General features: G+C 34.7%; 1 protein-coding gene across 4 annotated transcripts; it reads left to right on the top strand.

Moving 5' to 3' along the window:
• Nucleotides 1–7,518: 7,518 nt before the first annotated feature.
• LOC104601451 (uncharacterized) lies at nt 7,519–13,843 on the top strand. Of its 4 annotated transcripts, none has more exons than XM_010264781.3 (9): nt 7,519–7,808; nt 8,239–8,514; nt 8,604–8,993; nt 9,076–9,134; nt 9,881–9,962; nt 10,255–10,326; nt 10,462–10,569; nt 13,029–13,476; nt 13,595–13,843. In XM_010264781.3, exons 2-9 carry the CDS (start codon nt 8,275–8,277, stop codon nt 13,597–13,599), a joined length of 1,404 nt encoding a protein of 467 aa, XP_010263083.1. In that variant the 5' UTR covers nt 7,519–7,808; nt 8,239–8,274; the 3' UTR covers nt 13,600–13,843. The 4 variants fall into 4 exon arrangements, with proteins under 4 accessions (XP_010263083.1, XP_010263082.1, XP_088755009.1 ...); XM_010264780.3 differs by having other exon boundaries at nt 13,551–13,843; XM_088898883.1 differs by having other exon boundaries at nt 13,029–13,843.
• The last annotated feature ends 3,433 nt before the right edge of the window (nt 13,844–17,276 follow it).

Here is a 17,276-nt window from a genome sequence, read left to right as displayed (position 1 = left end):
GAGAAATGCATAAATCAAATGCTTAGCATGAGAACCAAATGATGGTGGCTAAGTTGATAGGTTCTTAGGTAGTTGTAGTGGAGACCTCAGATCAAATCCCACTACCACTAGGGTTGGGGGATGGGCCCCCCTCCTCCGTCCCATTATGTATCCTCATAAAGCCAAAAATATGTGCTTGGCATGAGATCAAAAACCAAGTTTAAAAAAAAAAAAAACAATTTCTTGTTGCATTTTGTTGTTGAACCAGAACAACCCATGAAACAAATCTACATTACATTAATAAAAAGGAGAGAAAAACCTGATAACTCATGGAAAGGAGCAATGTTTTCTTTAGACTTTTACAGAAGAAAAATATTGGTTCACCCCATGTACTAGGCGGGCAAATTTGGGTTTTAACATTTCCACTTAGGCAGTATTTGGTTTGAAGGAAAAGGTAGGGAAAGGTAGGGAAACCTTTAAAACATTGACTATTAAGGTAGGTGGGTGGAGAGAGAGAGAAAGATTTAGGAATGATTTATTCAAGAGTAAATATGAATTTTATGAGAGACAATGAAGACCCATAAGGGTTTTAATTTTGACTTGCTATATTTTTAATAATTTAATTTAAAAATAAAATATACACATGTGAGAAATGAGAAGAGGAGATGTATATGAATTCTATGGTGAGAGGACCTCTCACCTCCCCTTTCCTCTCTCTATTATATATACATATATATACCCTATTTCGAGTGCACTTTGTATGTAAAACCGAAAAAAGAAAGTGGAAGAAATGTAGTGATTAAAATTCCATCTTGGGTTTACATTTAATTTCTTGACCACTCTATTATTAGAGAGAATCTTAATATTCCCCATGATGCTGATGAAGATCTTTGGGTGTGTGACTGCATTGACCATGATAGGAAAGTTTGGAGGGAGGAAAAAGTTTGTAGTCTTGCCCCTAATCCTCTATGGAATAAAATAATGAAATGCTAATGGTGAATTTTCAATGAAAACTGCCTACAAGCTCAAGTGTAGCCTGTCTGTTGCTAATGATCAGTGTGTTAACTGGAATTCTCTCATTTGGAATCTGAAATGTCAATCCAAACTCAAGACTTTTCTCTAAAAGGTAGACTCCTCACAAGGAGCCTTTTGAGGGCAAAGGGGATTAACATTGACTAAGGGTGTAACTTCTGTGGAGAGGAAGAATTTATCTTGCATGAAGAAGCAAAACAGGTGTAGAATATTGTGGGTCCTAATTTAGTGGGCCCTACCGGTTCAGACCTGGACATGAAGTCATGGTGGACTAGGGTGCATGAGACCGATAAGAAGAATAATAAATTAATAATAATGTGCTTGAAAAGAGTGGTTGCATCTTATGGCAGTTGTGGAAAAATAGAAACCAAAGACATCTTATTGTTGAAAACGCCTCTAGAAACTGGAGTGAATTTATTAACTTTTTACAGGTTTCCAACGCTATCGGAGTGGAGAAGAGATGGTTGAATGTCCATTGGCTTCCCCCGAGAGCAGGCGCGATCAAAATCAATTTTGATGCTTCCTGTTTGAGATGTGGAGAGTCTTCCATTGCAGCAGTGGCAAGAAATCATTTGGGCAATATCATCAATTTCAAAGGCTACAATCTTGATAACTCGACCATCCATGCTGTTGAAGCATGGGCTGCGTGGAGAACCATAATTTGGCTGTAAACTTTGCGGATCAAGCAATTATTATAGAAGGGGAATTGTGCTTAGTCATCTCCTGCTTTAAAGGTTAAGTGTGCCTGCCGTGGACCATTAGTAACATTGTTAGAGAATGCTTATTGTTCAGACTTCAGAGATCAGTTCAGTCAAAGGGTGGAATATAGACATGTTTACAGAGAGGCAAATCAAACAATGGACTAGATTGCTAGGAAAGCTCTTTCAACTGATAATGGATGTATTTATTTTATTCAATGTAATCCCCTGGGGGCCTTGGTTTAATTTCCTTGTGTGATTCGTGAGGTTGTGCCACCCCGTTTTGTGTAGCACCTCCTTGGTTTATCAAAAAAAAAGAAGTGGCTGAATTTATAGCTTATTGCTTTGTCTTTAGTGGGTGTAGGGTTGATTATTAAGTGGGTGTTTGGTTGGAGGAGTTGAAATGTTAAAAACATATCCTTAACAAACAGTTATTTTGAGGGGTTTGAGGAATCACTTTTTTTTTTTCTAAAAACGTGGTTGGTAGAGATAATGCTGAAGGCGATTATCATGAAATTATCCCAACATTATTGGCATGACATGTCACTGCCATATCAAAATAAATTCAAAAATGATCCCTGATGGGGGCCCAAGGGCCATCACATTCTGGCCCAGGAGTGATCATGCGTGACCCCATTGTGCCTTTCTATTCCGTGGAGCTTTCAGACCTAGAACTCTTGGAAGGTAAAGCTTTTAGAGCTGGATTACAGATGACCAATGATCTCAATGTTTCTCATATTTGATTAGGAGATGTGTAGAAGATATCCAATTGGAATGCAAAACCTTGTATATTATATTTTTAAGCCTTATATTTGCATCGTACATATTTGTATTTGTACTCTTCCCAAAGTGAGCTTATATATATATTCTGGTATATAATTGTTTAATGTATCACATGTCAATTTTATATTAATTTTCATAATATCATGACTTCAATTAATAAATATTATCAATACTAATGGATGCTAGATGTATAAATGATCCATGTGAACATCAAATTGTTTTCTCAATCCTCTACATTTTGCGCTAGCTCAATTTGGAAAGAATATAAACACAAAAATGTATGGTATAAATACATACAAAATAATACAAAATACAAGGTTTTGCACTCTACACATTTATATTTGTACTCCTTCCAAATTGAGCCTTTAGAGTATAATCAACCCACGAGAAGCTTTTACTACTAGAGCAAGAAATCTCAACTATAATTTTTCTTCTTCACCCCAATTCATTTTGCATAACAAGGTTTTTTTATGGAAAATTTAAAAAATTATTAATCAATAGCTTCACTAATAAAATAAATTTTGGTTTCTTTATTTTGTATATGATTTATTGTTGATTTTATATCAAAATAAGCTTAGGTAAAGGCAGATTTTTTTCTCCATGAGGCTACCCAATGGGGGTAGCCCAACCCCCAAACCCATATGCCCCGAACCTTGGTACAGGCGCTAGGCGAGATTAGGTCCCTTACCAACTAGCCAGTTGGCACCTTTGTTGATAAAGGCAGATTTATGGTGAATGTTTTCAACCCATCATTGATTCAACTCATAAGACCATTTGACCCACAACCCAGTCACAATTCCAGTCCACGTTAACCTAAAACTTGAAAATTGTTGAAAACCGTTGACTTGGTCAAAGGGTTACAAACTATAATTTATATGAAAATTTTTAGAGGCCATAACTTTGTGCACGGTAGTCTGTAGCTGTATTGGGGTAATTTTTCTTTTTTTTTGTTTTGAGCAACTTTTCATGATCTATGCTTTGCAAGGAGATGAAGGAGCCTTGGTCTACTATTTTTTGCCAGGAAAAAAACACTTTTTTGTCTCCAATCTCAATTTTTAGTTTTCTTAATTTATAAAAAGATTAAAATGAAAATAAAAAAAAATATAAGTTAAACCTAAAATTAATGAAGCATATATATACATACATACATATATATAGATATATAGGGAAAATCTATGACGCAGAAAAGATATGGTATGGGAAGAGTTTTGACCAATCAAAACCCACCCATGAATTTTGATAAATAACACCTGATTGGCTACCACGTTTATGATTCCAGTTGACTGGTTAGAAGTTTTTTAGATATCATATCTTTTCCATATCATAATCATATGTATGTATGTATGTGTATATATGTATATATGTAAGAATTTTTTGAAAAGTAATAAAGTGTCTTATTAAGAATGATTAATATGAGCCAACAAAAATTACATAATAGAGATCCCATAGAATAATTGATCCCTATGCACCCTTTGCTTGCCAAGAAGATCTGCCATCCCAATAGCTGATCTCCTTTCCCATTGAACTTCAACTGTTAAATTTGATGTTAGCCACTTAAATTTTTTCATCACCTTCCTATATTTATTATATATTTATATATACTAAATAATACATTTTTGTGATAAATACATTTTCAATAATTATGTGTGTAAATCTATTTTTGTTTTGTTATTTAATAGAAATTTTTTAATAATTATTGGAGATTAAACTATTGTTATTTAACTTTTTAAATTTAATTTATTGTACTTATTGTATGTTTTTTATAATTTATTGGTTAATATTTATTAGAGATTAAATTACCATTTTAGATTACACTATTTATTGAATAATTTAATAATTTTTTTAGTATTTATTGTATTTTTATTAGTTATTTATTATATTTTCGCTATCAATATATTTTCAATAATTGTGTGTTTTCACTATAAATTTTTAATAATTATTGGAGATTAAACTATTGTTATTTATTAGAAATTAGACTATTAATTTAGCTAAAATTTGGAATGTTCACAAGTTGGTTCGGTTTGGTTGTAGGCATTTGGGCCAACCAAATCGACCTAGTCAGGTTGGGGAGTTGGTCACCCGAAACTGACTAAGCATTAGTAAAAAATGACCAACTTGGGTTGTATTGGTTTGGGTCGATTTTTTGTTTGGTCAATGGGTTCAAAAGATTTAAACTAAAGAAATTAAGTTTAAATTATTAAAAATAAATTTATGATATAAAATATTTTTTAGACTAAGAAATATGGTAATTTTCCCACTTTTGCGTATATGGGTGAGTCATTCCATTTTGGTCGATTTACAAATGGCTAAAGCAAAATTGATCAAACTTGGTCAACTTGGGGAATTGTTGAACCAAAGTCGATTGGAAATACTAGAAAGTCGATTGGTCAAGTTGGTCGGTTTTATCAGTTTGATGAACAACCCTAGATGAAATTAATTATTATTTTTGTATTGTAAAAAATATCAAAAGTAGTATATAAAATATAAATAATTATTAACTATTTAAAAAATAAAAAATATAAAACAATTGTATACTCTTGTGTGTTTCTATTATTTAGCTTTCGTTTAGCAAATCCCATGCTTCACACGGGCCCCCACTAGTAATAATAATATAAACTACATACCATTCAATATTTCTTATAAAACATTTATGATATCCTTGTTCTGGAACTTACAAAACAACAACAATAACAACAACAACAAAAACAATAGTAATAATAAACCCCTGGGTGTTTTTCAATTGAAATTGTTTTTTCTTCTTTTGAATTCCAAAAACAAACTAAAACCCACTTCATTTAAAAATAATTTATTGGTAGTAATTTAAAAACAAATTGGAATTGTTTTTTCAAAAACAAAACCAACTTATTTTACTTCTCAAAACAAACGCATATTGGAGAACGTGTTTTCTTTTTCATTTTTTGCTGATACAACAATTTCTAAAACAAATTAAAACAGAAACACTCAAGATGTAGAGCACCCTCTTCAAGGTACAAATTTGCTTGGAAATTAAGTGATATGACCCTCCAAAGACACCTTATTGCCTAGCGTCCATTAAAATATTCATTTTGTATGTTTATATATTAGTTTATTTTTATCATTTTCTTATTTGTCAGTGTTTAATCACGATTCAATACACACGTTGCTACGACTAGATTCGAGCTGAGCCGAATTAAGTCGAGCTGAACTAAATACTTGGCTATTCGTGCTCAGTTCACAGAAATAGTGTTAGGCTCGAGCTCAGCTCGGTTCAAAAGTTCACAAGTTCGAGTTTGGCTCAACTCAAGTTCAACTACAAGACAAGCTTTTTCTAAAAAATAAAAGTTATACATATAAAAATATATTTTTTTTTTATTTTACATATAAAAACTTTAGAATTATAAAAATTAGTTACTACTATGCACAAAAAATAAAAATATTGTATATAAAAATATTATTATATAATATATATTTATATGTGTATGTATGTATGTATGTATATATATAATAAAATTATTTATTTATTATACTAAGCTCAATTAAGCTTGTGAGTCTCACGAGACGAGTTTCACTGGGCTCAAGCTTATATATTGGGCTCAAGCTTTACTTGAAGCTTAGTTTAAACCAAGCCAATCCAAGCTTGAATAGCTCATGAGAAACTCGGCTCATGACCACCCCTACATGTTGCTAAATGTTGTCTTAAACCCTCAAAGACTTTAGAACCTAAACCAATAAATAAGTAACTTAAAATTTTGTTTAATCCATACATCTTCATCATCTTCTTCTATAACAAAAATTGGGAGTTTGACCCCTATATTTTTTGTATTTTCTTTTTCTTCTCTCTATTTTCTTAAATGCATTGTTTTCTATATCTTAACATGCCTTCGAAAATTATATTCATATTACAGTTCTCATAAATAAAATAAAAAAAAATAGTTTAAAAAAATGAATAAAATAAAAAATAAGAAAAAAAATTCCCACGTTCGTATTTGAAGGCAAGAAAAGTTGGAGACAAACTAGCAACAAATGGACAAAAAGAACAAAAGCGGCGACCACCCCAACTGAATTTGGCGCGTGGTAACTCCAAAATCCCACGAAAATATTCCTGGAATCTAACGCATGTGCTTTGGGCCCCACTTCCACGTGGGCCCAGTTTTATCCCCATGATGTGGACCCACCCCATTTCTGTAGACGATTGAATTGTTATCGCAAAACGCCAGACATGTCATTCACACCGTTGGATCTGTCACCCCCGGATATCCCGGCTAGATATCCCACTACACAACCTACAGAAAATTCTGGGCTTCTGGCCCACGAGGCCCACTATTGATCCGATGTTTTCGACCGCGACCACTATATTTTGATTTTGCTCAACACGCACACGTGCGTATTATAACATCCACCACTACTAAACCAGTAAGCGCCAGAAATGTCATCTACACCGTCGATCTTCCATGCCCGGAAATCCCTGGCTAGATATCCCACTGCACGACCTACTGTTCCGATGATCACGACCAGTTCATTATGCTCAACACTCACACCCGCGTATTATAGCATCCACCACCACTATTAGCGAGTCTTCGGACGCCAGCCTTGAAGGCAACGTGCCACCAGCAAAAGCTGTGAAACGGAAGATCCTGATCCTAATCCAACGGTCTGGATTTGTCATCGCGGTTGAGTTGAAGCCAGCCGTGCGATCTCCTCCTCCCAACACAATTATCGCTAGCACGTTTCGAAGACAGCTAATGGCACTAAGTGGACACGTCATGGTGGACGGCCATCCGACCAATCACGTCGGCTGGTCGTGCCACGTCATCGAGAAGGACGGAACACCGTCGGCCCCACTCACGTTCTTCAAACAGATTTTTTAGCTGTTACCACATTTTGACAGGAAAACCCTTAAGGTTTTCACAAATAATGATGTAATATCGTCATTAATGTTTTGTCAATTTGTGAAAAAGTAAGGGTAATATGGGAAGTGGAGAAAGTAAGGGGCAGTTTCGCAATTTAGTATTTTATCCAGCTCGGTTTGAAAATCTCGTTCCGTCGCGCTTCTCGAACCAGGGGCGACTTGAATAGTTGAATTGAAGCGAGAGAGAGAGAGAGAGAGAGAGAGAGAGAGAGAGCAGAGTTGGGTTGGGGCTTCTTCTAGGCTAAGGCCTTCATTGTCGTGGACTTTCGATCTCGATCTGGGAAGAGTTGTTTGAAGCTTCTGAAAATTCGAATTTTGGCGGTTCTTTAGTTCGGAAATCCATGGAAATCCTAGCATTTCTCAATCGTTTCGCCAGTCACTTGAAATATTTCGTTCTCCAATTCTAGACCTAACCTTCAAATTCTTTGGTAAGAGTTTTAGTCTCTATTTATCGTGTTTGATCTGTATACAACTTGCTTTTTTTATGGTTCCAGTGCTGGAATCGTAAAGTGATGTTCATTTACTTGGTTTTAGTGTGCTTTTGAGCTTAAATTGGTATATATAAGACAAGATCCAGTTGGATCTCTGAGATTTCGATCTGTTTGAGTCTTTTCTTTTTCTACTTGAGTTTCTTCTGATCTGTTTCTACTACTACCGTTTCGTGGATTGCGCAAATGTTTCTTTTTTTCCCCCTTAATTTGAAAAACATCCAGGGTGATGCAGAGGGTTTATGAGATTTAGATTCGAGTTTTATATCAGTCCAACTGTGCTTCTTTGTTTCTTTTGCATTTTATAGCTTTGTTATGTTGGCATTTTTTAGATTATTAAAGAGATTTTCTCTGAATTGCAAACACGTAGAACTCTCCCTTTGGCCCTGTACGGTTTAGTTACCAAATGGATTCTGAGAGCGGGGTTGTTTTGGATGATGGAAGTGGCGTTGTCGAGAAAACTCTTCCAGCGGAAAGTTTAGTTCAGAATGTAAACAAAGAAAACGAGAACGCTGAAAATGGTGTAGATGTGTTGCAAGTAAATGACGTCTCTGAAGATGCATCGATAGAAGGTCTTAATTCTGCTGTAGCGGAGGTGGAAGTAACCAATACTGTTTCAGGAACTAAAGGGTCCAATTCTGCAAAGGTACGGCGTATCATGTATTCATTCCTTTAAATTGTTTCTGTTTGGATAGTTTATTGAGCTTGAACAAGAAAATAATCTTCTCTGATAAGAAACCTGGAGCTCGTCGTGATAATGGCTTGAAGAACAACAAAACAACCAAGGATCAAGCCAGTCGAAAAGGCCCCACAACGTTTTCTCGAACCCAGGGGCAAAGCCTGTCTAAAAGTCTTTCTTTCCCGTCGAAGGGGATACTTACCAATGGTTTGAAGAAGAGCTTCGATGGCAAGTCCGTGAAAACGGACACGAAACATTCCCGGGCAAGTTCCATAGAAACTGAGGCCCCAGTTTCCAATGTGCCAACCACTTCAACTTCCCGTGTCAATAGTCTCAACAGGCGACCCTCCGTTGGACTGAGCACCATGGATGCTAAGCCAAATACTGGGGGGCTTTCTACCAGGCAGAGCACCATAACATCTAGGCCTAGCATCCGACCTTCTATTGTAAGGGTTTCTTCCCAAAATCTCTTCTTCGTGCCTTTTCCCATATTTGCATTGTCTTATTTTGTGTTTTATTTCAAATCAGGTTAGTAAGTCTGTTTCTATAGATGCAACTGGAAGTGGCACAGAGTTCAAAGAGCCCCAGTAAGTTATTGTCCTTGCAATCTACAGAGTTGCTGATGTATCCTTTTGTAATTTGATTTGCTTCTATGAGATGTAGGTTTTGTCTGCTTATTTTATTTTATAAAAAAATGAATTCATTTGTTAGGTATGGACCTTTGTCAAGAGAGTCCTGTCTAAAATTTATTTCATCATCACTATATATGTATGCCAGTATGCTTGTCAACAGAAAACCTAGAGAAATCAGGAGACAACCATCTATTTTGGAACCTTGTGCAAATTTTCTTGGGTGGAAATAATAAGAATGATTTAAGTACCCATAATTTAAAAATGGATATGGCACTGAACAGAATGGAATGGTGAAACATGATTTATGTTTGGGAGGAGTTTTAAATGATGATGATAATTATCTCTGGATTTATCATTCTGTTTCATTTATAGGGATTTCTTGTGCATATTTGGATGCAATCTTATATATTGGTATCTCTGCATGCCCTCTCTGTCTAACACCCACCATGATTTAACTTCATATTAAGGAATAAGTAGTTTCATATCTGCCGAATCACTTCATAAATACTCACATATCACATGATCAGTATTTAAAGCTGATAAAACAAACATTGTCTGTTAAAGCATGATCCTCTGCCTCATATTTACTCTTTCTGGGTCTTCAAATTCTCTTATTCAACAGCATCTTTCTTTTCTTGGTTCTATCTCTTCAATCATAGATTATTGACATTCCATCATTATTGTTATTATTGTTGAACCAGAAGCACTACTCATGAACTACGAAAAAGCACGGGTTCTGGATTTGCTTCCAGGCTGATTGAGCGTGCAGAAAAACGAAAAGAGGTGAGATAAATTTAATCTACTTAGTACCTTTTTAGCTGCTTTTTCTCTTTGTTGGTATCTCTGAAATCCATTTAACTCATGCATTACATCTTACGAAAGGAAATGACCCAATCAGTGGGTGATCACTTTAACCCAAATCTTAATTTTTTAATGCAATAACTACAAGAGCTAAGATAATAACAATCCATGTAAAGGTATTGCATAGCTCAATAGCATCATACTTACATGTACCATTAACCAATTGGATTGATTTAGATGGAAGAAATAAATTGATTCTGGTTTCACTCCTCAGTTCTTTTCAAAACTAGAAGAGAAGATTCATGCAAAGGAATTGGAAAGAACTAATTTGCAGGCAAAAACAAAGGTATTGAAAAATATCTTATCTTATTTATGAATTCAAACATTCTTTCTTTTCTTATTTTTCCTTTCATTTTTTTTTTATATTAACTTGCTTTAGATGCATCTATTTGAGACACTCCATTTCTACTTTGGCTTGCAGGAGAGCCAGGAAGCAGAAATCAGAGAATTGAGGAAGAGTTTGATGTTTAAAGCTACACCAATGCCAAGTTTCTATAAAGAACCTCCTCCAAAGGTTGAACTGAAGAAGGTAACATGCTCTATCCATTTCAGGTGAATGGATTAATGACAATATGCTTCATATACTCTACTTTGGCTTGCTCTATCCCCGTCTATGGATGGTGGATGTGGGGAAGCTAGGGCTCTTTGTTTCTCAGAATCAAGACAGATACAAGATATCTCATGCAATATGATGTTATCATGCTTTAAAGGTTTTTAGCCTAAGGGTCTTCTTTTAGTGCATATGGTGTATTTTGAAATTGATACAAAACATTTGTCATATTGTACCATATAAACATTTATGTTGACAAACCAAATGATGAGGTTCTGAGTTGGGAGAATAGATGTTAGTGAAATAGGAGTCATTAAACATATAATCTATAGGTATGTGTGCGCCATATAGTATTGTTATTTGCAGCTTACTGTGTGAACCTGCTATAGTAGCACTGCATATCCCTACTGGACAGCTGTATGGTTGACATTTGTTGACAAGTTGGGCTGTTCGTTATATTTTTATTTTATGTTTTCTGGGTTGTTTTGTCTTAGTTCGACTTGGGTCTGTTTTCTTTTTGTTTTGTTTTTTTATTATTGTTCTTATAGCTGCTGCCCTTACTAATTAACTGTGCTTATGTAATTTCTTCTTCTTTATTTATAAATATAAAAACCAGTGGGATAGCACACTGCTACCTCACATTTCTGTCTTCTTCCAAGTTCCAAACCTTACAAACCTTTTCTCCCTCCCTTTTTGTTCTCTTTTCTTCCTTGTCCAATCAATTTATGACCTATTACAGCCTTGGTAAACCATTTTTTATTACTTGTTATTCCTCTTTTTATATGCTATGATCATCAAATACATCACCAAACGAAACCATCTTTCAGCACTCTAGGTTTACTATGCTTCATTCGTTTTCATCAACTCACTACTTCCCCTCAATTATAGTTATTTTTCAAATTTTGAATACAAAATGCCCAACGGAGAAGGCTTTTTTCTGTGCTGCAGACTGCAATGCAGGGACTATCACTGACATGTGAGAGGGTGACATTGCCAACATGTGGATCTCTTTCAGCACTACTTAAGCTGCCATACAAATTTTCTAGTTAAATTCTTTACACAAAACTCTAAAACAACCAGGAATATTCCACATGGCAACAGGGGTTGGGCTCCAGATATTTGCCTTTTCACCTCCTACTCATGGAAGTAATTTCTGCTTGAAACTCTTCCCAAAGTGTAAGTGCTTATAAGATTGATACCTTATACGACTAATATCACAGGGAAACATCAATGGAAAGTGGGGTATAAGAAGGGCTAGGGTTGAAAACATGGCCAATGCAGAATGTCTCCAATCCAATAGGTATGATTCAGATTGTCCATATTGTCCCTCCACATGGCAGAAATAGGGCAAATTGCCTAGAGTTCAGATGCAAGCCATTATTAATTGAGATGAAGCTTTTAGTCTTCAACGTTCTTCTACTGAAACTCATGGTTTTATGCTATGTAACTGTTAGGTAATAATTTTCAAGTCTTAAGAAAGTTTAAAAGAGCCAGTTCACCGCAACCGGAAATATATAGCTGTTTTTCAATCACCAGGACTAGATCTGTTCTTTTGCTGATGTGTCTTTTCAGTGTTTCCCATTTGCCCATTTTCTAATTTCTATATAGTTTCTTCCCACCTATCATCATGATGTTATTAGAATCTTATTCCAGTGTGGCAACGTTTCCCACAGGCCACAGTTCAGCCCCAAGTGTTTGATAGAATAAGGAAATCGAGAAATGAATTCCTGGCTCTCAACATTCAGTCCAAGTGTGATGTTCAGTTTAAAAAGTTTTGGTCCTTATGGAAAAGTAATATCTTGGTTTTTGTTTATTCCTTTTTGTGATTTATCAATTTAAACATACATTAATTGTCTAATGCAATGTTCTATGCATAAAATAAGGAAAATAAGTTCTATTGCCAAGATCTATTTTTTAGTTTTTAAATATTTACTTGAGGATTTGTAGTTATAAATGTTTTTATGACACATGCTGACATCACTACTTATCAGATACTGTAGTATGAGTGTCTGGAAACTCTTGAGCTGTATTTATGCAAAACTCCCTAAAACATCTCTGCAGTTGGGTTTTCTAGGAAACCACTGCAACTTTTATTATCATGGCTTCATCTCTAGAATTAGAAAAGCTTACTTTCTTTGGATCATCTCCAGATTAGCAAATTGTATTTGTTCCTTCATTTTTTCCTCTCACTAATTCCAAGTCCAAAAACTCGGAACCAACTCATCAGTCTCAAGCTTCTTTATGGTTTCCAACTATTTTCCCGTCACATGTGCCCCTGGTACTTGTATGCTTCATTGAAATAAACATTCAACTGGAAAAAAAATGACGTTTCTTCTTCCTCGTTGTCTCCATGTGGATTGTTTTTTGAGTATACTCATGTATGAATACAATGTCTTTGTTTTATTTGTAATGTTTGTGCCTGTTGTTAATTCTTACAGATACCTACAACACGTGCCATATCACCAAAGTTTGGAAGGCACAAGAACTCCATTGCTGCTGTAGACAACTCTTCAGAAGGATCTTGTCAAAGCACATATCCAAGCCTGGACTCCAAGAAATCGACCAAAGTAGCAGCAACCAGTACTGGAGATTCTAGTGCCTCAAAGAAACCTGTTAGAAAGTTGATTTCCAAGCTTTCATCTCCAAATTCGGTGACCAAAGAAACTGAAGTAGAACCTCTTAAATCAAAACCGAAGGCCCCAGAGACAGAACATGATGGCCAGAAAGCTTGCATACAAGAAGCCAAAGAAATCCAAGACAAACCTAGTAACTCCTCCCCTAAAATTGAGGCTGCAGTCGAGGAGTGTGTAAAGAACTCAATGGAGGATGACAAGTCGATCCAGAATTTACCTGATCCTGAGATTGCTCCTGATGAAGTGGCTATAGGTTAAATACACGATTCTTCACCCTCTTGCCTCTACATTGTGCAGATTAGAAGTCGAAGCTGTTGTGAGCTATAGGTTAAATACACGATTCTTCACCCTCTTGCCTCTACATTGTGCAGATTAGAAGTCGAAGCTGTTGTGAATAGTAAGGGTGTGTCTTCATTCAGTTGCTGCTTCCTGGAAGATACGAGGTAAATATAGTTGTGTCTATATATTTTACTCTCTTCAGAAGGCACTGTGCTGATTGTAATGAGTTTATGGTTTTATAATTTATAGGCTATTCCATTGAATTAACAATATTTTCCCTATATTTCTTTTGATTCTTGTAATTAGAAAAGAAAATAGAACTCCGGAGTCTGTTTTGTCAACCTGCGTATAGATATACAATCAGATTTTCTGGTGTGTAGTATATTCCCTCAGAAGTCAAAACTCGATGGTATATAATGGTAGTCTTTTTTTTTAATTTGTTTAGAGAGAGAGAGAGTATTCATTTGTCTGAACATGAATTTTAAACTGATTATTAATAAAAAAGAATTTAAAACTGATCCATTTATAATTAGATAGGGATCAACCTCTATCCAGTCTATTAATAAAGTCGATTTGAAGTTGTCTTTATTAAAGAGCTGTACAAGTTACTTTCCAAGTTATTTTATTCATATATATATAAGAATATTGAAATCATTTTTCATTTTATTAGTAATATATTTGTTTCAATCATTTTTTGTTTAATTTATTAACGGTTTTTCAATATCTAACCCGAGCCTGATATGAATCTGATTCACAACAAGATTGGATTTGAATCTGAATATTAATAGATTAAATTTAGGGAAATTTTCTGATTAGTACCCTGTACTTTGAGCCTAGTAGGGTGCTCATGGTTTGGTTAACTGAACTGTGGGGCATTTTTGTAGCCGAACTGGTAGTATTGGTTTTTGGAAAACTGGTAACCAAAATCAAACTGAAATCTATCGGATAACTATCGGTTCAGTTCATTGGTTTTTCAGTTTTTTTTTTATTTTTTACAATATAAATTATAAAAAAATATATAAATATATAATAAAAAATTATAAATATATATAAAATAGTATATTTTAAATAATAAATAATATATCATATATTATAAATATATATTTTTATATATAATGCATATTTATTAATTTATAATATATAATATACACAAATATATAAAATATATAGAAATATATGTATACCAATTGGTTTGGTTAACCGTTGGTTTTCTATATTGGTTATCGAAATCGAAAATGGTACCTTCGGTTTTTTAAAAACATCAAACCGAAAACGAACCGACCATTTCGATTAACTAATCTTTTGGTTTGGTTTCAATCGGTTTCTTTGGTTGGTTCAGTTTTTCGTTTTGCTCACCCCTAGGGCCTAGTGCCACTTTGGTCCCCAAATTTTTAAAATGCGACGATTCATTACTGAACTTTTAAAACATGTCAATTTAGTATCTATTATTAATTGGTCGTTAACCGATTGTTAAGTGACATTTGAAAAAACACAAATGCCTTTGAGTGTCATCTAATTTTCTTTATCAATCACCCAAACGTTGATAAAAAATGAGCAGTCCCAAATCCATGCCTCTTCTATTCAAGAAAGTTGGGGTCACCAGCATGGTTTAATAAGAGAATTTGGGATTGTTCATTTTTTATCAACGTTTGGATGGTTGATAAAGAGAATTAGATGACACTTGAAAGGCAAATGCCTTTGAGTGTCATCTAATTCTCTTTATCAATCACCCAAACGTTGATAAAAAATGAGCAGTCCCAAATCCATGCCTCTTCTATTCAAGAAAGTTGGGGTCACCAGCATGGTTTAATAAGAGAATTTGGGATTGTTCTTCTTTTATCAACGTTTGGATGGTTGATAAAGAGAATTAGATGACACTTGAAAGGCATGTGTCTTTTCAAATGCCACTTAACCGCTGATTAATGGTTGATTAATGATAGATACTAAATTAGCACGTTTTGAAAGTTCAGGTATTGAATTATCGTGTTTTAAAGCCTGATGCCGAAAGTTAAATATCAATGCATATTGATATGATCATCCTTTTTGTATTATATATTTATTAGAAGGTTGGGATAGACTATTGGTAAATGTTTTAGAATACTTTGGTATTGTATCGATTTTTCAATTAAGAGTGTATGGTATTGATTTTTTAATCCTTGCTTTTACCATTTGTTAATATCCTTCGTAGGGTTCAAATTTTAAAACCTGGCACTGTTTTCAACCATGAATATCGCTTGTTTGAAACACGATTTTTGTATCAACACTTTGAACCATGATAAAAACGATTTCAGCCAAAAGGAAAAACAGGAAGGAAAGGTGCATTATGTTTAAGAGAATCATTTTTAGCATGCCGGTAAGATCACACTGAAACTCCAAGTAATGAGAACAAGAAATGGTTGAAGATTTATAAGCAAGTTTAATAAAACCTATACTTATGTGGTAGAAGGAAGATTTTTGGTGTTTCTTTTTTCAATAAAATAAGGGGGCTATACAAGGAGGTTCTGCAAATTAATATTTAAGGAGTTTAGAACACTAGAAAGAGATTCATGAGCTAATCAGCAACTTGATTTGCTTTGCAGAATACGTGACATTACTGCTAGAATAACGTTTAAAATGTTATTTTTCTTTTGTTTTAATGGTTTTGCAAAGAAACGTTTCTTTTGTTTTAATGGTCTTGCAACGGACCATTCAGTACCAATACGTTTACAGAGCATTCAAAGCCATGAACATGTCACCTTGATGGGAAAGGTAACCGTTCATTGAGATTGCTATAAAAAGGAGGTCCCCAACCCTATGCAATCTATCCCAATCCATAGAGAAATGGGGTTGAAGTGATCTCCCAGATAGTTGGATTAGTCATGGTTTCTTCAAGATCGCCAATTTTAGGCAAGGATTTTTTCTGTTTTCTCAAGACCAAAAGGTTGATATTATTTTAACAATTGGTATCAAAGCCAAGTTGCTCTACCTATGCATTAGAAACTATAAGATTACAAACAAACAAACAAAATTTTAGGTTCTTGTTTTCTGGCGATTTGGCTGGATTCCGGCGAGGTAACCGGAAGGGAATGGTCAACTTTTGCTCCTCGTCCATTCACGACCAATTTCCGGTCGAATGTTGGCCTGAAATGGCAAGTATATAGCAGCCCAGATGTTGCTGTTATTCGGGTTGTTTAGACCTAAAACGAGCGAAGAAGATGACGAGTTCGAGGGTGGACCCGAACCCGAAAAGCCTCACCCATTTTGTGCTGCCATGTCTCGGCGAGTTCATCGGTCTTACCTGATGAGTTCTCCGAGTAAACTCGTTGTGCCAATTCAGCAAGTTCTTGTTAATTTTGACTATCCGGTTTGACCAGACTGGTTTACCTATAAAGACTGGCCGGTTCATGCCTTTATACATATTGGATTTTAATGAAACTTGTTACCCTTCAAGTTTTTGATCTCCTGAATCCATAAATGTGGGTCCAAACACTCTAATTATGATTAAAACACTATGGTTCATCCCTAGTTTGGTAAAACCTGAAACTTTGACTAGCCGATTTAGGGGCTGTATTAAATCATTTTGATCTAAATTTTTTCTCACAATCTTATATTGGTCTAAACTACATTCTGGTAAAATTTTATGAATTTTGGAATTCATTTTTGGCACTGGTTCAATGGATTTAGTATGTATTGACCCTAATTTATCGTTTAATTTGTCATTATTATTATTCTATTTTCATTAGTATTAATCCCTGCAAATCCAAATTATGATTATTGCATGATATATGATCTTTT

This window comes from Nelumbo nucifera, chromosome 2 (genome assembly GCF_055504915.1).
Source record: "Nelumbo nucifera cultivar China Antique chromosome 2, China Antique-T2T, whole genome shotgun sequence".
Taxonomy (NCBI): Eukaryota; Viridiplantae; Streptophyta; class Magnoliopsida; order Proteales; family Nelumbonaceae; genus Nelumbo; species Nelumbo nucifera.
This window is presented reverse-complemented; position numbering and strand designations above follow the sequence as displayed.